Source organism: Myotis lucifugus, unplaced genomic scaffold, assembly GCF_000147115.1.
Source record: "Myotis lucifugus unplaced genomic scaffold, Myoluc2.0 scaffold_395, whole genome shotgun sequence".
NCBI classification, from domain to species: Eukaryota; Metazoa; Chordata; class Mammalia; order Chiroptera; family Vespertilionidae; genus Myotis; species Myotis lucifugus.
Window position 1 is genome coordinate 734,124 of NW_005871443.1, and position 25,195 is coordinate 759,318.

Here is a 25,195-nt window from a genome sequence, read left to right on the forward strand (position 1 = left end):
TATCATTAGGAGCAGCACAGAATGGAGACTCTAGGGTAGGAGGGTCTTTGCACAGCTGTCCAATTGTTTCCGTAAAGATAAATTCCACTTGGCGGGAGAGTATTCACTGTCCTAAGGTGTTAATGCATAATGCTATATTTCCCTCCTGAAGGGGGGACCAATTTACCCCTAATGCCCACCAACCTTGAGTCTTACCGGCATTTACAAACTTTGCTAAAGTAACGGCAAAAAACAAAACAAAAACTACTGCTTTCATTTGAAAAGTTTAAATTATTGTTTAGGTTGAATATCTTTCATGTGCATATGTGCATTTTCTGTCTCATTTTTCTGTTAAAACTAGAGGCCCGATGCACAAAATTCATGCAAGGGGCTCAGTCCTCACAGGCCCAGCTTCATCTGGAAAGTCATCCAGAAGGTCGTTTGGCTGTCCGGTCTAATTAGCATATTATGCTTTTATCATTATAGATGCCTCTGGCCCATCTCCTATTAAGTGCCCATCTTTCATATTATTTCCATGCTCGGAATATTAATCCACTGTGAACTTATAAACTTATGCTGCAAATTAAAAGACAAATAACTAAAGCACTCAAATAAGGAATATCTTTTTAAACTAGAGACACCACAACTTTGCTAACAATATCTGCCATAAATGGGCAAGTACGGGCATGTGATCCTGCCATTTCTGACATACACGCCACCAGAAGAGCAAGAGGGTCTCCGTGCAAGGAGCTGACGCTGCCCGCAGCAGAAGGACCATTTCAGCCCCGACATGGCATCTCTCGGGACATCTCAACCCTCCCAGCTTCTAGAAGGACCCACATGGGGTATAAGTGGGGTGGGCCACACAGCCAGTCTCCCCTTCCTCTAGCCCTGCAGACAGAGGACAGAGGTGGGATGAAGGCCCCCCCAAACCCCAGGTACCAACTACTTCAACCACCACAGTGGTCACCTGCACAACCCACCTCTCCTTCCCAGTGAACAAGAAAGTTTGCACTTGTCGGTTCATGGGCAGCAGGGTGGGAAGTTCATGCCAAAAGAAAAAGGAGACGGTCAAGGATCGGGAGCAGGGTGAGTTCCCACACCCCCACCCTCTGCATGTGCCTGGCAAGACAATATATTCTTTCTGGTGGACTCAAAGGGGCCACACAGCCTTGGGCTTCCCCTTCCCACTAGAGGCTTAACCTGGGGTACCTCTCCCCACAGGCCTGGCTTTGTCCCCAGCCCAAGGTCAGCCCAGTCAGAGGCGTGATTAATGTCCCTGCACTGTCAGTTCCCACTTACAGCCTTAGGGCTCCAGAACCCTCTTTCCAAATAAAGAGAAAAACGCCGCCAAAAGGACTTGGCTTGCCTTAAATACCACTGTCTGACAGAGGGAAATTAATGCGTGCAGCGGCATCCGCCTCTGAGGCCGGCTGGAGTGACAAGCTCTTGCCCCCAGTGATTACAGAGAGGAGCGCAAATGAAGTTTCACAGAATCAAGCAAACTCTCCTAAGGAAAGCATAACAAAACCTGCAGAAAACCAGGTTGATCTTTAAGGAACGCTCTGACAAGGGGGAACATGCATTCCTCTTCCTCCTCCCACAGCCCAGATGTGCGGCCCAGAGGTGGAGACAGGGCTGCACTGGGGACCCAACAGAGAAAACTCCATGAGTCATTTCCCAGCATCTGCGAGGCTGGCACGCCCCATCCCACACCAAGGCTGCTTGCCACTGCACAACGATGTTTGCTCATGAGAAAACAGCCGGCAGCCTGGTTTTCCCCCGTTTCACGTTATTTCGCAAATGCCTGCATCTATTTCCCAACCTCTGGGGTCGGGGAGGTGGGGGGGGGGGAGAGCTGAGGAGCTGCTCCACAGTCTGGGTAGATAGAGAAAGGCTGCGTGCTGAAGAACAGGGAGCCCGCACTGCGTCTCTTTGTGAGAGGGCTATTCTTAAGAGGGTCTTTGTGCCTCGAAGTCTGAGCTATGGATACACCACAGAGAAGGCCACCGTCGAGGGCTGAGCATCTAGAAGCAGTGGATTGTGGCTCCCAGGGGAACTCAGGGCTCACTTCCTCCCTGGCCCCACGTGAACTGAAGCCAAGTAAGCAAGGCCAGTTTTCTAAAAAGGGCACCAGCCTATCTCTGAACAGCTCAGTGCTCAGCTAATAAAATGAGCATGTGGTTAAATCATTAACGAACAGCTGGATTCAAATGCCATTAAACCAAAGGTCCGGGCATGGGAGGGAAGTCATGTAGCCTGCACCCCACATGGATTGTTGGGGTGCAATATCTGCAGCAGGCAGTGCTGTGCCTGGCCTGGGAAGGCCTGGCAATCGAGTTCCAGAAAGGGGCCTCCCGCTGCCACAGTTATCCTGCAGGCACCCAGAGGCAGGAGGAAAGCCGTTTTGGTTTCTGCTAAATCCACCTCTCATTTCCTTTAGGCGGAGATTTAAAAACCCCTGTGCAGCACGGACCCTCGGCATCTGTGACCTTTCATTACGAACGGTTGTGTTTTCCCCTGAGGTTCCCAAAAAGATATTGCCTCTGACTGAAAGGCAAGATGTTCAGTCTCATACTGAACTCTAACCCTCAGCCCTGTCACCGCCTGAACTATTCACAGCAGCCTCCCTATGGAGATGCAGCTCCTAGGAGAGAAAGCCACTCTGTCGCCACACGGGACCGGATGAAGACATGCATGGCGTGTTGCACAGCGTCTTGCAGATTTAAAGTGGGGACTGGAGTTAACCCTCCCCCGGGGAAGGAGAGAATCTGAGGTCAGAGCAGTTTTTGTCCAAATGCTGGGGCAGAAGTGTCCTGGCTGGACTCACCCACGTGTTTTGTCACCTGGGCCAATCACAGCCTGCACTGCAGGGACGCGGCACAAGCACTGGGGCTGCGGACGCTTTCTGTGAAGCGCTGAAGGGTCCATGATGGCCGCTGCAAGGTAACAGGGACACCCACCACGAACAGTAGGCAGCCCGGCCTGGCAGGCCAGGCCAGAGGAGCAGGAAGTCCACATTGGGCAGGTACAGGACCGGGGCTGGGAAACACTCATGCTCTTCCTGGAGGCCCAGGAGCCAAGCTGGACATCTGTGTGTCGGGACCAAAGCCCATTGGCCACGACCACCCGCTCCATGGGCGATCTGCAGCCTGTATTTCCGGGCCTGACCCAGGTCCAAGGGGCCCGAGCAAGTTACCTCACCTCTCCAAGACTCAGTTTCCCCATCTGCAAAACTCCTATTCATAGGGATATGGTGGGTCCACTGGATGCTGTGCACGGCTCACACCACTGCACACAGCTCCCAAAACGCCAAGACCTGTCGTCCACAGCAGCTTCTCTCCTCCCACTCCCCGTGTCTCCCGGGCAGAAATCACATGTTCTTAACCAGTTACAATCAGACCATCTTTATTAAGGCCTGGCCGCGCTTTTCACAGTGACTGAGACAATTCTTAGAAGACCGAATCACATGCTGGTCAGTTGTAACAGCAGAAACATTTCAAACTCCAAAAAAAAAAGGCCCTGAAAGAGGAGAAGAGTGTCAGGCAGGAGCCCAGAGGAGGAGAGGGGTGGGCACCCTGTGGGGGAAGCTTTTAGGGTCTCCTGCAAAAGGTTCTAACTTGTGCAGGGTAACCCCATTAACTCCAGCATCCTGCCAGCCCGGAAACTGCCCAGCCCACGGTCCCGAAAGGAGAAAGGAAGGGAGCCACCCTAATGCCCCACTCAGATGGCTCCTTCCCCATGCAAGCCCATCCAGCTGTGAGCACACCCACAGTCTCCCCTACAGGTGCCACCACACTGCTAATAAGCCCCGACCGGGCCTAGGCCGGGGCGTCGGTGTGCAGGAGGCGCTCAGTGCTTGTGCAATGAAAGCAAACCAGCACTCGCCATCAGCTGAGCTTTCCTGTGAAGCTCTGAGAGGATCCTCACATTCAGACACGAGTCAGGATCCTGTGACTTGGGAAAAACAGAAGGAGAAATTGAAGCTGCATGTCAGGAAGAGGATGCTTAGGACACTGCAGGCTCACCCTGGACCCAGGAGGTCCCTGGAGCCGTCATAAATTCCAGGGACCCACCACCCACCCCACGGAGATCCTGGAACTCCCAAGGCCCACTCCGCCAAATGTCAATGTGAGGAGTCCCCAATGCCACAACAACTGAGACTACCAGGACCTTGGTGTTGATGGTCATTGCCCACCTCTCGAGTTGAGGAGAAAGTCCTTGCTTAGAATACTACAAATCTAAACCGTTCTTAAACGTGGAAATAACTCAGATGGGCTCCTTGACCACGGAATTGCCCCAGATACAAATATCCCTTCTTGGAAGATTGGGAGAAAGAAACAGGAGAGAGAGGATGGCATGGTGGTAAAGAGATGTTCTTACCGACCTCACCCGCCTCTGCCCTTGCTCCGGCACTGAAGCATGGCACCAAGCCTGGGACCCTGTGGTCCGGTGTGAAACCCTGTAACCATGTCAGAGCCATGCGACCAGCCCTCTGCCAGAAACTAGCATAGAGGATAAAAATAAGTGCGGTGACAGAAAGCACACACGGTCTTCAGAAAATCTGATTTACATAAAGCTACTCAGGAAGATTCTTTTCACAAGACTCACCCATAAAAATACAGCATCGCAAAGGTTATGGTGACCAAAATCAGGCCTTTCCAGGAAAACCCACTGAGGATGTGATTATCACTAATAACAACCGAGTGCACTGGATCCCTGATCCTCTCAGTCATGCAGAGACACTTGGAAGGATGTGTCTCCCTGTGTGGAGCACCCCAGGACTATGGAGGGGGGTGGATCTCACCTCTTGGAATGCCCCAGGATTATAGAGGTGTGGAACCCCACCTGGAGCACCCCAGGATTGTGGGGGACATGTTCTCCTACCTGGAGTACCCCCAGAATCATGGAGGGATGGATCTCACCACTGGTGTACCCCAGCATTGTGGGGGGATGGGTCCATCTACTCTAGCTGGTGTGGAATATCTGGGCCAGAAGTCTACATTTATATCAGAAAGAATTTTTAAAGCTTTAACTTCAGCCCAGCCAGTGTTGTTCAGTGGGTGGAGCATTGTCCCATGCACCAAGAGGCTGCTGGTTCCATTCCTGGTCAGGGCTGCAGGCTCGATCCCCAGTAGGCTCAGTGCGCATCATAGCAACTGGTCAACCGGTTGTTCTGTCATAACAGTCGCTTAGGCTTTTATACATATAGATGTTCAAGACCATTTTTGGAGCAATCCCAATTTTTTAAACAAAAAGGCATCTTACTATTAACATAGCCTTGTTACCTGCCTTCATCACTTAGCAGAGATAACCAAACTCCCAGAAGGGTAAGCACCATTCCTACCAGAATGAGAGGAGCAGTGAGGGCTCTGCCTTTGGGGAAAACGAGAAGGGCAGCAAGTGTCATGCCTTGGTGGCTCGGGCCAGGACCATGTGGTACCCCTTCCCTTCCAGATGGCAACCCAAATGGAAACAGGTGGGAGGAAGCAGGAGGGCAGGGGCTTCCGGGCTGGACCTGGGGCAGAGGTCCAGGGTGGGCTGTGGGGCGGAGGCTCAGCACAGCCTCAATCAGAACTGCCCCTGGGGGAGGTGAGGGGCAGGTCGGAAACCTTGGGACAGCACTTCACTGAGCCAGGAGCTGGGGTTTGTTTTGTTTTGTTTTTCAGTATATTTTGTGGGGATTTCCTGGGGAAAGGTAGGCAATATCATCCTCACAGGAATCACTTACATGGAGAAAAGGAAATCAAAACACTGATACTTTATGGAATATTCTTGCAAATGACTGGCTTAACCCAATACTTATTTTTAGCTCATATTTTCCTTTTGTTCATATAACATCAATATGCTCTTTTCACTGGATAAAATGGTGATTTCCTCCAGGATATAATCTCCCCTTGCCCTGTTTTAGAAGCAAAAGGCAGCCCCGTCCAGCAGAGTGCTTGGGTGCCCTTGCAGACACACTGTGCAGCCCAGCCCTGCCAATAGAGCCTTTTAGTTTAAACAAACAGTACACAAATAATGAGTTACCATTTACATGATTAAAAAATAGTTCACTCTCAACATCAGGAAGATATTTTTCCTAGTAGGACAGAAACTTTGCCCCAAATCACTTTCCTGGAGAAGGGATGAGGCCAGGTTGAAAGGGCCAAATGTATTCTCCCAAATGTGTCAGAGCCAGTGAGTTCTAACAAATAAATCTGCAACAGATGCTATCTCTCAACCTCCAGTCCCCCATGTCAAAAATAAAGAGAAAGGCCCTAACTGTTTGGCTCAGGGGATAGAGCGTCAGCCTGCGGACTGAAGGGTCCCAGGTTCGATTCCGGTCAAGGGCACATGCCTGCGTTGCGGGCTTGATCCCCAGTGGGGGACGTGCAGGAGGCAGCCAATCAATGATTCATTCTCATCATTGATGTTTCTATTTCCATTCCCTCTCCCTTCCTCTCTGAAATCAATAAAGACATATTTTAAAAAAAATAAATAAAAATTTTTTAAAAAAAATAGAGAGAAAGGAACAAATGCGGCACTTTCCTCAGATACCCGCTCAGGACTAGGTAGTGATGCTGCAGACCAGCCAGTGACTGCTGGGAAACACTCAGCACAGCATGATCGGCCTGGTCTGATCCCCGGGGGCTACCTTCTGCTGGTGAAAAGGAGGCAAAGGAGAGATGTGTTTTTCCTCTTCTCACACGCGGTCTGCGCTTCATGCTGAGTCAGAAGACAGACAATGCGGAGCAGCCACTGAGCGCAAGGCTACCCTTTCCCCCGGAGGCTGCTGGGAGGCTCCTGCTGTAGCACTACATCCCTCACTTGGACAGAGTGCAAGGCCCTGCCTGCTCTGACCAGCAGCCTGCCAGGAAGCCAAGCCCTTAAGCTCTTTTGAGTTCAGAAAGCAGATGTGGGCTTTTTGTTTTCTGCAGTGGCTTTGCCAAATAAATGATCAGATCTCAAAGGCGATGCTGAGCCTGAAGGAGGCATGCTGGGGAGCTGCAAGAAGAGGGAGCAGCCACCTCCTTGAAGGCAACAACTAAACTGTGGGTGTGGTGGCTGTCAACTGCTTGCATAGGTGGCCTAGTCCAGACAGCATTGCCCAACCTTGTCTCTCAGGTTTGTTCACTTCATTCCATTCTATTAGCGGCCACTTGGTCTGCCTCTGAACTCTGCCCCTCTAATCAAGGCCATTCAAGACTGTAAGTGAATCTTCCTGCAATCTTCATATACGGCCTCCCCACCATCTCTCCCCTCTCGCCTTTGGAGTTCCTATGAGACATGTTTAGACATCATTCTATCTCTATGTCTCCTCTAAACCTATCTTATACTTTCCATTTCTTTGCGTCTCTGGGGTGTATTTCAAATTTGCCTTCTAGTTTACCAATTTTCCTTTCAGCTATGTCTAATCAGATATTTAATTCATCCACTGAGTTTTTCATTGAAATTCTTGTGTTCTTCATTTCTGAAAATTCTATTTCGTTCTTTTTCAAATTGGTTCAGTCTTTCTTTATTGTTTCTTTTCCTGCTCATGTTTTGAATGTTGTCTTTACTTTAAATTCATTGAACTTTGTTAGTTGATATTCTGCAAACTCTGCAGGTCTGATTCTTCTGTCTGGGTTTCTCTTAGCAAATGAACAGGAATCTTTATTTCCTTGTTCTTTGTGTATTTTCTCCTCTTAGCTCATGGTCCGTGGAACTTTATAAAGGAGAATTCTTTGGGACTTGGCTTGAAAGAAATGATTGGATTTGCTTTTGACAGGTATGTTGCTGCCTCACTGGATGTTACCAACTACTGATCTAGAACTACATTAAACAATATGCATGGATTGAGATTTTTCTACCATGAATGTGGTGTGGATTCAGGCTGCAAACTCACAAGAGAGACAGTTTTTGGTTTCAAATATTCAGGACCATGTGGCACCAGCAATTTTCCTTGCTAACTTTTTTTTTAATCTTTATTGTTGAGAGTATTACAGATGTCCCCCTTTTTTGTACCCCATTGGCCCCCTCCACCTGGTTCCTGCCACACCCTAAGCCTTCACCACCCTATTGTCTATGTCCATAGGTAATGCATATATGAATATAAATTCTTTGGTTAATCTCTTCCCACCTCTTCCTCCCACCTTCCCTCAGATTCGTCAGTCTGTTCCATGTTTCCATGCCCCAGGATCTATTTTATTCATCAGTTTATTTTGTTCATTAGATTCCTTATTCATTTATTTTGATTTTTAGATTCAATTGTTGATAGATATGTATTTACTGCCATTTTACTGTTCATATCTTTTTTTTGTTTCCTCCTCCTTCTTCCTAGCTGCTTTTCTCTTCCTGCTTTTAAGATTCTTTCTTTGTCTTTTGCCCTTGGCATTTTAATTATGATGTGTCTTGGTGTGGGCCTCTTTGGGTTCCTCTTGTTTGGGACTCTGTACTTCCTAGACTTGTAAGTCCATTTCTTTCACCAAGTAGGGAAAGTTTTCTGTCATTATTTTTTCAAATAGGTTTTCAATAGCTTTCTCTCTTCTCCTTCTGGCACCCCATAATGCAAATGTTGGTACAGCTGAAGTTGTCCCCGAGACTCCTTACACTATATTCATATTTTTGGATTCTTTTTCTTTTTGCTCTTCTGATTGGGTGTTTTTTGCTTCCTCATAGTCCAAATTGTTGATTTGATTCTCAAAATGCTCTACTCTACTGTTGAATGCCAGTAAGTTATTCTTTATTTCAGTTAGTATATGCTTAATTTCTGACTGGTCCTTTTCATGTCTTTGAAATTCTCACTAAGATCCTTGAAAGTCTCACTAAGTCCCTTGAAGCTCTCATTAAGATCCTTGAGCAAACTTATAACCATTGTTTTGAACTCTGTATCTAGTAGTTTTGTTGCTTCCATTTCATTTAGTTTTTTTCTGGAAATTTCTTCTGGTCTTTCATTTGTGACATGTTTCTTTGTCTCCCCATTTTTGCTGCTTCCCTGTGTTTGCTTTTATGTATTAGGTAGAGCTGCTATGTCTCCTGGAGTTGGCGGAGTGGCCTTGTGTAGTAGGTGTCCTCTAGGGCCCAGTGGCTTAACCTCTGCAGTCACCTGAGCTTGGCACTCTAGGTGCACCCCTGTGTGGGCTGTGTGCACAGTCTTGTTGTAGTTGAGCCTTGATTGCTGTTGGCATCACTGGGAGGAATTGATCTTCAGGCCAACTGGCTGTGAGAACCAGCTATGACTACAGTGGAAGAGCTGCTGTGCAGGAAACACCTCTATGCCTCAATTGGGCTTCAGTGAAGCTGTCTACCAGGTGCACTGGCTCTGGGGCCTCCTGGGAGGTGCAAAGTCAGCCACTGCCTGGGGCCACCCAGCAGGTGCTACAGAGCAATCTGCAGATGGCTGCTACTTGTGGTGGGCTTGGAAGTGTCCAGGCGAGGCCAAGCTATTTTATGCCTGTTATTGATGGGTATGGGGCACGCTGATGCCAACTGCTACTTATTTGAGAGATTTCAGGAAAGTCTGAAGCCTGAGCCAGGACAGGCCATTCATATGGAAAAGCTGCTGCAAACAGCTTGGGTGAGACTGCAAATTGGATGGGGCGGGGTTTCAGGGAATCACCAGGGCAGAGCGAACAGTGTGAGCCACACTGATGGAAACTCAGATATGACTGCCAGTCTGCTCTGCAACAGGGGAGGTCTCAGCATAGAAACAATGACCCCTGTAAGCACCCCTGTCTGGGAGAAATCTACCCCAATTGGGTGGGATATCTTAGCTGCAGAGGCCTCCTATGGGAGTGGGACCAGCCCGTTCAGCACCTCCACCCTTCCTACCAGTCTCCGTGTGCTTTCTTTTTTACTTCTTTAATTGTAGTACTTCTATTCAGCCAGCTTTCAGGCAGTTCTGAATGATGGCTGCTCTGTATTTTAGTTGTAATTTTGATATGGTTGTGGGAGGCTGCAAGTACTGGTGTTTACCTATGCCATTATCTTGATTCTCAGCCCCTTGCTAACTTCTTTTATAAAGTGGGCTCATTTGTCTTTTTTCTTATACTGTAGAGTAGAGCTTTGGGACTACTAGTTTGCAAGCTTGCAAAGTCCATCAGTGGGAATAGGGTTTTTGCTTCAATACTAAATGGCCACATATACTAATATTTTTTAAACTATGTAATTATTTTGCGTAGGTTTATCTCTTTGCTGTCAGTTTTAACTTTCTGCTAACAGTACCTCTCTCCTTACCTGGTATCTATACTAGTAAAAGGGTAACATGCAAATTGGTCACGATGCCCTCAGAGTCACAACAAGGTATGCTAATTAGTCACAACCAGTATGCAAATTGACCATTACTCCAACACAATAATAAGAGAGAAGTATGCTAATTAGCCCTGATATGCTAATTAGTCATGATTAGTATGCAAATTGACCATCACTCCAACATACAAGATGGCCAACCCCATGTGGTCAGAGATTGCTGCCCCAATGTGGCCACAAGATGGCCTGCAGGGGAGGGCAGTTGTGGGCGATCAGGCCAGCAGGGGAGGGCAGTTGGGGGCAACCAGGCCTGCAGGGGAAAGCAGTAGGGGGTGACCAGGCCTGCAGGGGAGGGCAGTTAGGAGTGACTGGGCCAGCAGGGGAGGGCAGTTAGGAGTGACTGGGCCAGCAGGGGAACAGTTAGGCATCGATCAGGCTGGCAGGGGAGTGGTTAGGGGGTCATCAGGCTGACAGGCAGAAGCGGTTAGGGGCAATCAGGCAGGCAGGTGAGCGGTTGGGAGCCAGCAGTTCTGGATTGTGAGAGGGCTGTCTGACTGCCCATTTAGGCCCGATCCCACCCTCGAGGGGTCCCAGATTGGAGAGGGTGCAGGCTGGGCTGAGGGACACCCCCCGCCCCATGCACAAATTTCGTGTACCGGGCCTCTAGTATTAGATAAGCACTCAATAAATATTCATTAAGCTAATGAATAAATTAATAAACAAAAATAACTAAGTTTATTAAAACTATCTGTAAGAAAAGTGTGAATAGTATGTGGAGGGATTAGAAGTTCTGATGAATTGGGAGTATTACCTCATGCACTCACTATAATTAACTAGCTTCTTATGGCAGCATTTTAGGGGCTCACACCTGATTCTGGATGTATTACAGCTGGTTTCCCAGAAAGGTAAATCATTGTCATTATTTAACTCTCATCCTCCCTTTTTGGCTTCATAAAAACATTTTCTAGTGCCACCAAAACCAGAAACCATGATTTCTACTTCTCAATTTGCCTGAAATATTTTGAAGACAATGGTCCCCATTTCTCAACCTCGCCTAAAAGAGAGGTTCCCAAATCTATTCCCTTCCCAAAGACCCTCATTCACAAGCCTAAGGAGAGTAGTGCTTTACAGAGACTGACAGTAATCCTCCAAGTCTATGACCCATGGGCCTCTAACATTGACTAAACACGGAAAGGGTTTTTCTCACATTAGGCAAATGGAAATAACCCTTGAAGGTTCAGTAACATCACCATCCCCAATGTCATCTTATCATCAACCCAAAACCAGACTTTACCTCTGACAAATTCCTCAGACTTTTCATTTTTCTTCAGGAAAGCATTCCAGAGAATCTGGTGTACGCATTAAAATAACACAACTGTAATAGCTCGGAGCCCTGCCAGTGTTGGTGGCAATGGTGCAGATGGAGAAGGAAATGTCTCCATGTTTCAGGGGCAGGAGATCCTTTGCAGTTTTCAAAAAATTAAATTCACTAAGTCATTGGAATGTGTTGTTTGTTCCCACTTAGAAGCAGCAATCTGCAAGGATATAATTCATCTGCTAAAAATGTTCTCAAACTCAAAATAGCTGTTTGGATGGACCCACACAACCCATAATTCGAAACCCGAAGGTGGAGTCACTGGCTGCACAGGGATTCTTCTTCACTTCATATAAACAACACGCTCAGGGCCCCACTGCTGGCTTTGGTATGCTTCCCCCAGACTGCAAACCACTACCCCCATCCCCCACCTGCTAACACATATGTACCAAGATGTTCTGCCGTCTCACTGTTCGCATTTCTGGTTTCTCACTTCCCACCCCCTGTAACTGCTGTGACTTTTAGTTGCCATCACTTCCTACCCCCTGGGTGTGGTCCAGGGCCAGCAGCAGAAGCTCCTGAAAGTTGTTATATATGCAAATCACAGCCCCACCCCAGACATCCTGGGGCAGACATCTGTTTTTAATAAACCTTCCAAGTGATTCTTAAGCAAGCTAAAGTTGAGAAACACTAATGTTTTTAATTATACAGCAAACATCTCAGTCTTAAGACCTGTTAGATGCTGCTCTTTCTTACCTGAACCCTGTCTTCCTCAAATTCTATCAATAAATGTTTTCTAGGGCTCCTACCTCAGTGAATTGTTACTTCTATGACCATCTTGGGCATGCCTCTCTAGATAAATTTAAAGGAAGGTGGTAAAAAAAAAGTGCTTTCCAAATATTTACCCACTCAAAATTCTTGATTTGTACTCTTCTGGTGCAGTATACACTTTCCAGTCCATCTCTTATAAGACACTAGAGCAGTGGTTCTCAACCTTCCTAATGCCGCGCCCCTTTAATACAGTTCTTCATGTTGTGGTGACCCCAATTTCATTGTTACAAATTGAACATAATTAAAGCATAATGATTAATCACAAAAACAATATGTAATTATATATGTGTTTTCTGATGGTCTTAGGCGACCCCGGTGAAAGGGTCATTCGACCCCCAAAGGGGTCGCGACCCACAGGTTGAGAACCGCTGCACTAGAGGCCCAATGCACAAAAATTTGTGCAAGAGTAGGCCTTCCTTCCCCTGGCTGCCGGCACCGGCTTCCCTCTGGCACCCGGGACACAGGCTGCTTCCCTCCAGCCCTGGCTTCATCCGGAAGGATGTCTGGAATGACGCCTGGAAGGATGTCTAGTCTAATTAGCATATTACCCTTTTATTATTATAGATTGTCTTGGAGGCAAACAAACAGTCACATATGTGCGCTTTGTTCCCAATGCTGTCCAGTCCTGGGCATCACGAGCATCTGGGGAATATCAGTTTGCCACTGAGGATGGATGCTCTGGCTGTAACTGCCCTGTAAGGCAGAGCCATGTGGACATTTCCTAATTCTCACACAAACTAAGCAACACAGAAGATGGCAAGATGCCATATGTGTTCAGGATAGTTTCCATACTGAATAAAACTTATCGGTATCCAATACAGCAAGAGCAGACATTACCAGAGTGATTTCTCCACGATTTTGGTCCTGAAAACCTCCTCTTGGTCCAGGTTCACGGTGCAATAGCAATCTCGCATCTTGTTTGGCCCCGGGTAAGTGGGAAGATTTTTGGCTTCACCTAAAAAGCAAGTGTAAGTATGTCATCAACATAGCATATAATTATTTGGTCCCCTTGCTAATCACAGACACGTTTCCAAATAATGGGTTTATTTCATAGCAAGGCACCTGCTTTCACTTTTGTACATTCATTAGGTCTTCATAAGGTCATGGTTTTCGTGCTACCACAAGTCAAAATATTGATGAAAATACCATCGGTGGTGTTAAAAATACAACGTAGCATTCACAGTAACCTCTAAAACAAATTGATAAAAGTAGAAATCCATCAACCTAGGAATTAAGGTATTTTGTTTTGTTTTACTCACATTAGTCTCTTTAATTTTTTAATGTTTAAATTACGGTAAACATATATAAGTTAAAATTAATCATCTCAATCATCTTCAAGTGTACAGTTCAGTAGAGTTAAATATATTCACATTGTTGTGCAATCAATCTCTAGAATTTTTTCAACAACTCCCCATTTCCTCCTCCCCCCACCTCCTGGCAACCACCCTTCTACTTTCTGTTTCTCTGAATCTGACTGCTCTAGAAACCTCATAGCAGTGGAATCATACAGTATCTGTCCTTCTCTGACTTATTTTACTTAATGTCCTCAAGGTTCACCCATGCTATAGCATGTGTCGGACTCTCCTTCCTTTTCACGGCTAAATGACATTCCATTGTGTATGTGCCACATTTTGCTTAACCATTCAATCCCCAGGTTCCTTTTTTATTTTGAATTTAATTTGGTAATATTAGTCAAAGTTGGGGCAATAATTAAGGAGAAAGACTCTTTATTGATGAGAGTAAACTATGACCTACAGCTGTTTAAAATACAGAGTGATTAATCAGTTAGGAAAAATTCCAGAAAGAGAGAGCTGCTCTAGGTTGAGTGTCTCCCTCTCACAAGCCCCTTCCTTCACACACAAGCACATTTGGAGAAAAAGGAGGAACCTTCAAGAAAGCCAGCTTGCCTGGCCAGCCCTGCAGGAAATGTCCACAATGTCACAACCCCCTATTTGACCCTGGGTCTGTCTAGAGATCATTATCAAAACCACAACGGCCAGCACCCTCTGCTAGAAGCTCAGATTAAGCATGAGGGGTTGTCCAAACAGCCCTGTTTACTTGTGAACTGAGAGCGAGCAGGAATGAATGAGAGGTGGCTTTCAACCGGGACAGCTGATGCCCAGGTGAAGACCACTACATGGAAGAAATGCCTCGAACATGCTATCACCTCCCAGAGTCTTCCTTGTCACCAAGTCATTTCAGTTCTAAAGATGCCTGGCTCTGGGCGTGCACTGGCACCAGACTCAGCACTAGGAAGAGGGACAGGTGTGGGCACATAGCACCATGCCAACAACAGTTCAGGTAGATGCTGATAATTTACTTCTGTGCCAATAAATCTTATTTCTGATACACAAAGGCGTTTTTTAGGATTTACAACAGCACCAGTATTAATCTATGCCTGTGGACATTTCTGGCATGAGACCTACCTTCTTCTCTGGGCCTCAGTTTTCCCAACTCTAAAAGAAAGAACTCTCCAAGGCCCCTCTAGCTTTGAGACTTTTCTAACCCAATAGGTTCCAGAAATTTTTCTTTCTCATCAAGGAATCATCAATGGCTATCCGTTGGTGAAGAAAAATAAATAACAAATAAATGTCTTTTTATAGCCACTATTATCCTTAAAACACCTTAACATCACAAGGTTTCCTTCCAGAATGTGCCATTTTTACATGAGCTGAGCAAATGAACATGGCCAATCTGGGAAGAGGCATTTGAATCTGAGCCAAGCTTCGAGTCAGTTGTTAAATGTCAAAAGACAGATTCTCTGAAGGCTTCTGGCAGATGTGAAAGGTCATATGCGCACATGCATATGCATGCAGAGTGAGTGATGAACCCACCAACAGGAAAGGGTAGGACGTGACTCCATGGGCATCTCCAGACTGGGAGGTGGAGGGGGAGATATGAGGAGGAGCAGACACAGGTTCCTGGTGACTGCTCCTTCCGCTGAGCAGACCTGAATGGGTAGCCACACAACACACACCAAGCTCACCATGGGGCCTGTCAGTTTTCCAGTTCTGTTTCTGGAACTGATCATTTTTGCAGTGTTCACAATCTTTAACCTCAAACCAGCCTGACTTTATTGACTTTCCTACTGTCACCTTTATGATGTGAATTGGGGCTTACCATATTTTCCTTTGAAAATTATTTTTTGGCCTCGCCAGTGTGGCTCAGTGGTTGAGTTTCAACCTATGAACCAGGAGGTCACAGTTCGATTCCCTGTCAAGCCACATGCCTGGGTTGCAGGCTCAATATCCAGTAGGGGGCGAGCAGGAGAGAGCGATCAATGATTCTCTCTCATCATTGATGTTTTTCTCTCTCTCTCTCAAAGTGGGGACTGTAGGATAAAAGAAAGAAGAGCCTGAACAACAGATACTTAAAAATGTGAAAATGCCAAATTATATTATTCTGATATGAATGCAGTCTCATCCACATTCCTCCCACCCTACAGGCTCCCAATCTGGACTGTTATAGAAACATCCTTGTTGCTATGACAATGACAACACTAGAGAGCCAACTAGTGGACCTGTGCCAACATTAACAAACCACTCAGACCAGGAGGGTTGGGAGCAGCAGCCAGCACCCCGCCCTGGGCCATATAATCTGCCCTTACAGTTGGGAACCCCACCAAAAAGGGCCAAGAATGATGGGTTACTCCCAAGTCTCTGCTTGAAGCCCCACAGCAGAGCAAGGGTGGATATCCCAGCTCTTAGGGCTTATTTCACCTCAACCATACTTGCAACAGATTTGTTTCTTCCATGTTGATTATTTATGCCAAAGGCTAGAGGTTGCATCACTTCCTAACTACATATTATGGGTCTTTTTTTCTCTCTCAGAGAAAAAGCATTATTTTCCGTAGTAAGTAGAGGCATTTACATAAGAATATAAAGCTGGTCCTGTTATACAGTAAGTGCTAAACTGTTTAATGAATGGATGAATAAATGACTACAAGATAGAAGAAAAGAAAACTCTGGCTTCATTCTAAGAAGCAAATAAGTAATCATTTTTATATGATTCTTCCTATTAACCACATCTCTAAAATTTACTGTTCACCAACCAGAACTGTTCACCGGTAAATTTGCTAAAGACAGCAAGTTTGGTATGTGATATCATCTCTGAACACCTAATTTACTAACAGAAGTAAAAGGCAGCACTTGAAAAACAGTAACATACACAGTGCTGAAACGGCAATCTCTGCTTTCTAATTACAGGAATCAGGCAATGGGTAAGGAAAACAAAGGTTAGGCTCTGAAAGCGGTCATCATCCCTGACCGGCGATAATTCCTGTGTAAGCTCTCAATGAACCAGCCAGAAAAACCCAAACCTGCAGGCAGCAGGGGAGAGGGGAGAACCATGGGTGAATGCCTGTGCCTCACTGGAGGGGCCATGGGAAGTCTCAGTGCCACAGCCCTGAGACCAGGACTTGCCTGTCTGGAAGGCTGGCTTCCCTGGAGGGCACTCAGGGACAATGCCCTCTATGCCCCAAGAGGGGATGTCAGACACCAGGCACTCTAGGAGTAAGTAGCGAGAGCTCAAACCCATGTCACCTCTAAGGGTGGTCTGATCTTGTTTGCTGCCCTCCAGCATCTAGAGAGGCCAATGTGCTCTCACCAAACTCACAAAAGAGAAGGATGGAGGAAAGGATGAAGGAGGCATTGGGAGGGAAGAGTGAGGGTCAAGGGCTTTAACTGACAAAGCACCATTCTTCCAGCTGTGAACCTGGGGCCAACACCAACAGAACCTTCTGGGAGCAGACTACCCAGATGTGCTTGACTCTACCAGCCGTCCACACAACTCTGGCACTTTCAACTGAACTACAGATCAACCTCGCTAAATAATACATACAGGTCTGTGAGCCCAGTGCCCTAGTCCCGTAAGAGCAACCCCCTCCCAACCCAGAGGCCTTCATGTTTGGAAGCAGACGTGAGGAAGAATGGCCGCTCCTAATGCTCCCCATCTTCAGGCAGGCCTTCCTGATTTACAACGCAAATGGCTCTACAAATTCTGGTAGCCAGCCTAGCTTATTATGACAAAATAAAAGCTATTTCCCCACAGAGATCAGTTTCATGATTAAAAATTCTATTTCCTTGAATATATTTTTGGCTGCCTTGCTATTTTAGCACTTGATATTAAATAGAACAAAACTCCATAAAGCCAGATGAGATTGGATTTCTAAATCACATTATAAACAGCCTCCTCTACTGCATACTGATTGAGAAGTCTGGAAACTCCATGCTGAGCTGCCTGGACGCCCGCAGGGCACCACCCAACCACCGTCACAGCATACATCTGCTCCCCGGAGGAGACCCATACATGAATAGTGACTTACATCTGTTTCGGATTTCCTCCAATTTCCAAAAGGGGTAGGTAGTGCGTTACAATATAAAAGCCAAGTATACAATAAGGCTGTTGAACTTGAAATTAAAGGTTTAAAATATGGTAAAAGGAAGGAAAATTACATCTATCCATCCCCAATGTGGATGACTCAGTGATTGAGTGCCAAGCTTCCTAGTAGCTACGGTACAAATGGAAACATGGTGGAGCACATCACTGTCATAATTTATTTAAAAACAAAACACACCAGTTCTCCAGGAGGAAACATCTTTCTACAGCAAGTCCATGGCTGGCAGCTTTATCTGGGAGACATTAAGTGATGGACCCGGCACATAAAAGATGCAGCAACGTGCTCCACGTACTTCTTGTTCTGTCCATCAGGAGAAGTGGGTGCACAATATGAATTGCTAGCCCTGTGAGAAGAGTTCTCTGCAGAGGAGGTGGGTGATAACCAAGGGGGGGCTGCTTTGTGCTGCCCCATCTGATTCAAGGCAAGATCCACACACTCTGGACAAATTCCGACTGGCATTTCCACTCCCAACTCCTCTCACAGCCATGCCTGACCTTGTCTGCCCTGTGCCTCAGCTCTTCAGAGTGCTGGTCTGTATGCCAAGATGCAACTGTCCCTAGAAGTTCCCATCTCCTCCCACAAGTGGCATCTGGGGTCACCTTGAGTAATGGGAACTTCCTGGCTGGATGCACAGCCCAGGGGCAGGCTGCAAGTAGGGGAGGAGGTGACTCGGGGCAAAATCTGTGGCAACTCTGCAATTACAAAACGCAGGGCTGGCACCCACCCACCTGGCTCCCTGGGACCCTGTGCCCCTCTCACCCTTGCAGCGTTGGAACTGTGCTCCCCTCCCTGAACACCCCTGCAGCATCTCCTGCTCCACCTCCCTCCTCCACTCTTCCTGCCCCACTCTGGGCTGTCCTGTTGTCACTTATGCAAGTCCATGTGCCGGGACGGTCGTTAAGATTTGGTGGGGCACTTTCAATGTCTCTCTGCTTTCACGGGATGATCAGAATTGCTATGACAGGAGTGGGGCTGGGGGAAGGAGACCTCAGAAGTCTAAAGAAAAGTGCATTTTAGGCTCCAGACAAGAAACAAAAGCCCAAGATACGAAGAATGGCAGATGGAAAATCATCCACTTCTCCATTTTCAGACTAACTTTATAGACAAGAGCACGTCTCCAGAATTAGTTAGATTTTCAGTTTTGAACTGAATTCAACCTATTCAGCACCTAAATACACACAAAACATTAGCTAACTCTGCTCTTTCCCTTAAAATCTGGTATTTTTCCCACTGGGGAAAAAGAAAGCATGCTCTATTCTCCTGCGCTTTTCCAATTATGCTAGACATGAAAATAGTGTTCTTGACAATAACTCAATCCTGAAATAAAAACTGTAAAATTAAGCCAAGAAAAGGAATAAAGAAACCACTAGTTTCCTTTTAATTTTAAAATGTCGTACTGTATGGGTATTTTTTACTCCTTTGAAACTAAAATTTTATGTCTCCGTTTACAAAATATTTTTTTCATCTAATGCTGTATTTTCTATCTAGTGGCTATTAAGACCAGAAAACAACAAGCAGGCCATCAACAATGAAGACATTTATTGCTAAGGTGAGGATATTATGGAAACTTCTGGAAGGTGAGGACCGCTGGAAACTACAAGCTCTCCCCCAGACAAGCCCTGGGCCTTCCCCAGAGCAAGACTCAGGGCAGGGAGGCCACCTCCACATCGACCCCTGTGTACCTGGACAGTGAACAAGAGCACAGACCACACAGAACAGAAAACGTGGTCCGTGGGATGCCGCCCGTGCTACAGGGAACTGCAGACAGCTCTTCTTCCCCCGCGCCCCCCCCCCCACCCAGTGAAATGTGACCCAAAGAAAGAAAGAAGCAAGAAAAGGAAGAATGCCTGCTACCAGGTGGTATACGGCCAGGAGTGGACACCAGTCCCACATGGCCATAGTGGTCATTTCCTGCTATAGACGTACCTCTGTATTATACATCTGCTTGTGTGTGCGCATGTCTGTGTACATGTGTGTGTTGACTGCTGCTTTTTTAAACAGCTTTATTAAGACAGGCTCAGCATACCATTTGAAGTGTATAGTCCAATGATGTTTAGTATATTCACAGGGTTACACCACTATCACCAACATCAATGTTAGAACATTTTTGTCCCCATACAGGAAACAGGAACTATTTACTGTCATGTCCTCTTTCCTCCCCTCCCCCCCTCCCCTGCCCTGGCCCTGGCAACTACTAACCCACTTTCTAGCTTTACAGATTTGCCTATTCTGGGTATTTCATACAAACAGAACTATGCGAGCTTTTGAGTATGACCCCTTTCAGTCAGCATGTTTTCAAGGTCCCTACGCACCGCAGCCTGTGTCAGACTCGGTCCCTTGCACAGCTGGGTAATATTCCATGGTGTGAATGTGGCATCATGGTCTCTTCATCAATGTTCATCCATTCCTCTGCTGATGGGCATTTGGGATGTTTCCAACTTTGGGCTACTGTGAAGAATGTGGCTCTGGGATCTGTGTACAAGTGTTTGTGTGAATGTATGTTTTGAATTCTCTTGGTTATATATACATGAGAGTGGAAATGCAGGGTCACATGGTAACTGTGTTTAATTGTTTGAGGAACTTCCACACTCATTCCCATAGCGGCTGAACCATTTTACATTCCCACCAGCATTGTACAAAGGTTTCAATTTCTCCACATCCTCACTGAAACTCTTGTCCAGCTTTTCAATTATAGCTTTACTTGGAATCAAAGAAATAGCAGTTTTCTTTTTTAAAAAATATCTTTTTATTGATTTCAGAGAGGAAGGGAGAGAGACACAGAGAGAGGAACATCAATGATGAGAGAGAATCACTGATCAGCTGCCTCCTGCACGCCCCCCACTGGGGATGGAGCCTGCAACCTGGACATGTGCCCTGAGCAAGAATCGAACTGTGACCTACTGGTTCATAGGTCGATGCTCAACCACTGAGCCACGCCGGCCAGGCCGGTTTTCATTTATTTTATGATGGCAAAATGGGAGTGGGGGACCATGGCAACAGTTTTATTAAGACTAAGTACTTTTGGCACATGTCCAGGCAGGTCATGAAACTGTCTCCGAAGAGCACAGATGAAGCTCTTTCCACACGGCAGCACGTCCAGGATGCATCACTTTGGGTTTCGTGTCCCATTTCTGACCAGAAGAGTGACCTCCCCAGCCCCTAATCCCAGCGCAAGAGATTCTGGGTTTACACTGCACACGGCCGAGCACTGGCTTTGAAAACACAGAGAGAAAAACATGTCACGCAAGAGAGCCAGACTTGATGAGCAGGCATGCGTATCTGCAAGGGCATCTCTGCTGGAAGCTCGGGTACTAACCACACAAAAATGAAATCCATCTGCTTCCGCTCAGCTCACCAGAGCTGGCCCCGAGTCGTGGGCACAGAAAAGAAAGCCAGTTCCCTTTTCTAGAGGAAGCTGGAGCGGTTCCAGAGGCCTGATTATGACTCCGGTTCGGAGTTTTCAATTGTGACTTATATGCATGTTTTCTGTTGCTGTTATTGTTCAGTAGTACCAGGAATGCACGGTAGGAAACTTCCAGATGTAGGAGTCCAAGATTAAACATTAAGAGTCTGTCTGTAGCCCATGCTCTCTAGAAATAGCCTTGTTTAGTAACCTGTGTCTTAGTCCTTTGAGCAAGCAAGATAAATATAAATGACAGCCTCACTAACAGTCCCTGGTTTATTAATTTAAACTCCTCCGTCAACTCCCTGCTATGAAAAACAAAGAACTGAAAGCCACATACATCTCCCACCCCCAACTCCCAATTTCTGTTGTCAGACTGTTTCTACATTGTCTTACCTATTTTCTTTATAAGTTGATTCTAAATTGTTAAGCCCACAAGATCAGTAGGCCCTCTGAGCACCGAGGTTCATGGAAAGACACCTGACCTGGCCAAAGACCACCGCTCCCAATATGTGGTGGCCGCTCCCCCCTAAAGCATTCTGGCCTCTTTCATGTCAGACCCAGACACTACTGCTTCTCACCCTCTGTCACCCTTTGTTTCATTCCTTTTTCATTTGGCCTGAGCACCTCCTCCAGGCACTTGGTTCTGGGGTGCAGGAGGATGCATCTTTGCAGCCCAAGTGTCCTTATAGTTTGACCAAGTACATAGTCAGGTTCGAGTTAACATTAAGGCACTGTTCTATTTGTAAGAGCTCTTTAGAGCATTAAATGGTCCAAATATAAGTTCCATCCTGCAGCCTCCTTCACAGGCAACAATGCCACGAGTTCCTTGGTCCTCCTGGAGACTTTGGGAGCAAATACAAGCTGGTATATTACATAAACGGCAGCACATGCTTCTTAAAATGGGTATTAACAATACATCTGGGGAGAGTATCAGTGCATTAAGAATTCCCTCCCCTTTTTAGGGCTGCACCTTTTTTCATTAAGTGAACACAGTCCATTTAACCCTCCCTCAAGGATGCGCACTTCGGTTATCTTCAGTCTTTGGCTAGTACCAGGATTGCAGCAACAAATAACCATGCACAGAATCCATTTCTGTAGGTTAAACAATAAACTCCTGGTATCAGAATCTCTGGCAAAAAGGATAATTTGTAATTTTCATACAAATTTATCATAGCGCCAAACAGTTCTCTATAGTAGCAATTTGCATTCCCACTACCATGTTTGAAAATGCCATTTTCCAATATCATTGCTAGTAATGAGTTATCAAAATTGTGGGTCTTTGCTAATCTGATCTGGGAAAAATGATGTGTGTGTGTGTCTGTGTATTGCACTTAATTTATTACAAAGGATTCTTTTTTTTTCAAGAATCTAATTGTATTCCATTTATTCAGAAGTTAAAGCCCAAGACACCTGCACAGCTTTTCCCTCCTCTGTTCTCCATAAGCAAGGTCCCCACAAGCCAGCCCTGGCAGAGGCTGGCCACACACCATTCCGATGGGATCCATGGAAACAATGTTTAGGAAAACGGAAATCATCTTTGCTGTCAAATCCTGATTTTTTCAACTATGCCTGGACCCACTGCTTCTAACTCTATAGCTAGTGGTGCACAGCCTTGAGGAGCCAGATGCCCCGGGCCCTGGGCAGCCCAGATGCTAGGGGGCTCTCCCCGCCCTTGAACCAGACTCGTCCCTGAGGAAGGTGAAGGCTGAGGACCTCGTCATGACCAGTTTAACGACTAGCTGTCACCGCTGCAGTGCAGGTTTCTGGATTCTGACAGCAAAAAAATTCTTCATAGTTTACATTAAGTGTTTCTTAAAGTGAAGGGAGGAAGACAATCTGGGAAATATCAAATTTGTGGAAAGGCAGTGTGTGTACTGCTACCATAAGCCCACGGGCTGGTCTTGGTGCGGAGAACAAGACGCCTGACCTGGCCAAAGACAACCGCTCCCAATTAGTGGTGGAAAGAGAATCTCCCCTTTCAAGATCCGAGTTTACTTTTCGGAAACAATCAACATACGATTTCCCCCTGCTCTTTTCCGCCCTGTATATTTTGGTACTACTTTTGCTTTTCTTTCTTTTCCCCACATCACTCTGTAAAAGAGCCCTGGCTTGAACTTGAGAAAGAAAATGTCTTAGATGTTAACAAATTCAGAGTCTTCCATTAATACATGTAGTGCAAAACACAAGTCCCAGAAAGTATTTTAAACAGACGGCATTCCTTTGTTCATTCACGTCTAACCTGAAAGGGAAACCACCTAAATACTTTCAGACACACTGTGGAATATTCCAGGTCCATGACTAACACCAGACTTCACATGGAATGACCTGTCTTTCGTCTATTACTCTGGGGCTACAGAGGACTCGGAGAGGTCTTCCTGACCCAAAAGCTTGAAATTTTCACATTTGATTTGTTATCTTTGCAGTTGGCTAAATACACAACAGGCTCAGTTTCTCAAGCAGTTCTGATTTCGTAGTCAGGGCTGTCTTTGACTCTTCCTGGCGGGGTGGGTGTAGTCCCCCAGGAGTGAAGGCAGTAATGGCATGGCCAACTCAATGCAAGGCTATTTGCTCATCCGACTTCACACGTAAGTAAGAATAACATCTGTGAAGATGCTTGTGTGTAATAAGCCTGTTACTGTGCATGTGTGGCACCTATAAAGATGCATGTGTGTAACATGCCTGTTATTGTTCACATGTGGGCAGGTGTAACCTCGGTGGGGATGCATGTGTGTAGCCTGCTGGTTATTGCTCCTCTGTAAGAAGGTGGCATTTACGGGAACCCTGGCAATATCTAACTTCCATTTGCAGAAAGCAGAGAGGTTGCTTCCTCATAACAAACCAATAAAATCCCTTCTTCCTTCTTCTTGCTCTCAGCAACACAATGAGATACCGTTTCACACCACGAAGACAGCTGGGGTTTCTTTTTAAGGAAAATAGCAGGTATTGGTGAGAATGTAGATAAAATGGGATGCCAGTGGGAATTTACAACAGGGCAGCTGTTGTGGGAAACAATTTGATGGTTCCACAAAGAGTTAAACAGTTACCACATGACCCAGCAACTCCACTCCTATTCCGATTTACTCAAAATAACTAAAAATAGGCGTGCAAACAAAACCGTGTACATGAATGCTCATAACCACTGCACTGCCAGGAGCAAGCACCTGAAGATGGAAGAAACTGTCATATGGACAATTGCAGAAAGAACAGAGGCCGGGTGGGTATCCTGCACTAGCCCAGGGGCCAGCATGGCTGGGGTCAAGGGGCTGGAAGAATTCTCATAGGAGCCCATGGCCCCTGCCCTGAGGAGCTTCAGGTTAACTAGGCACATGTAGTGCAAAACACATGTGCCAGGTGGAAGCTGCCCTTGGAGACTGCAGACTGGGCACAGAAAGGTGTGGTGAGAGCACATTCTGGCTGGGGAGTCAAAGGCTTCACAGAAAACGTGACCCACTGCGGGCCACAGGTGAGACGAAGGAAGGGCAGGTGAGGTGGAAGCTGACTTAGACCCAGAGGAGACATGAAACCCCATGAAATGTTGCAGAATGCAGGCTTCCTCGTGACTGAGCAAGGAGAGAGGCAACTGGAAGGCACACAGGTGGGCAGAGGCAGAACCTTCGGAGGGCTATAAAGAATAAGGTAACAAAGGCTTTAAAATTATTTAACGGGCCCGGCCAGTGTGGCTCAGTGATTGAGCATCAACCCATGCACCAAGAGGTCATTGTTTTGATTCCCAGTCAGGGCACATGCCCAGGTTGCAGGAGGCTGTTGATCGATTTTCTCTCTCTTTGATGTTTCTATCTCTCCTCCCTTTCCCTTCCTCTCCCTAAAGATCAATAAAAACATTTTAAAAATAAATTATTTCTGATGGGATACTGGCTGTTCTTTTAGCTGTGACTCAAATGCACAAGAGGAGAAAAGCTTAACACAGTCTCCCGCCCGCAAGGAGGAGACACCATGAGATCCTGACCCACCGGCACATTTGGATGGAGTGTACTGGGCATGAGTCATGCTCAGACCAGCATCCCATGCTGAGTGGCCCCTCCCTCCCCTTGCAGCC

At 46.4% G+C, this 25,195-nt stretch overlaps 1 protein-coding gene across 1 annotated transcript in view; it reads right to left on the reverse strand.

Moving 5' to 3' along the window:
• The window catches only part of RASA3 (RAS p21 protein activator 3), a 115,451-nt gene that overhangs the window by 63,865 nt on the left and 26,391 nt on the right, over window positions 1-25,195 (reverse strand). Inside the window, exon 2 of the mRNA XM_006102042.3 lies at window positions 13,172-13,289. Within this exon, the coding sequence (XP_006102104.1) occupies window positions 13,172-13,289 (118 nt within the window). The remainder of the gene's footprint in view (window positions 1-13,171; window positions 13,290-25,195) is intronic.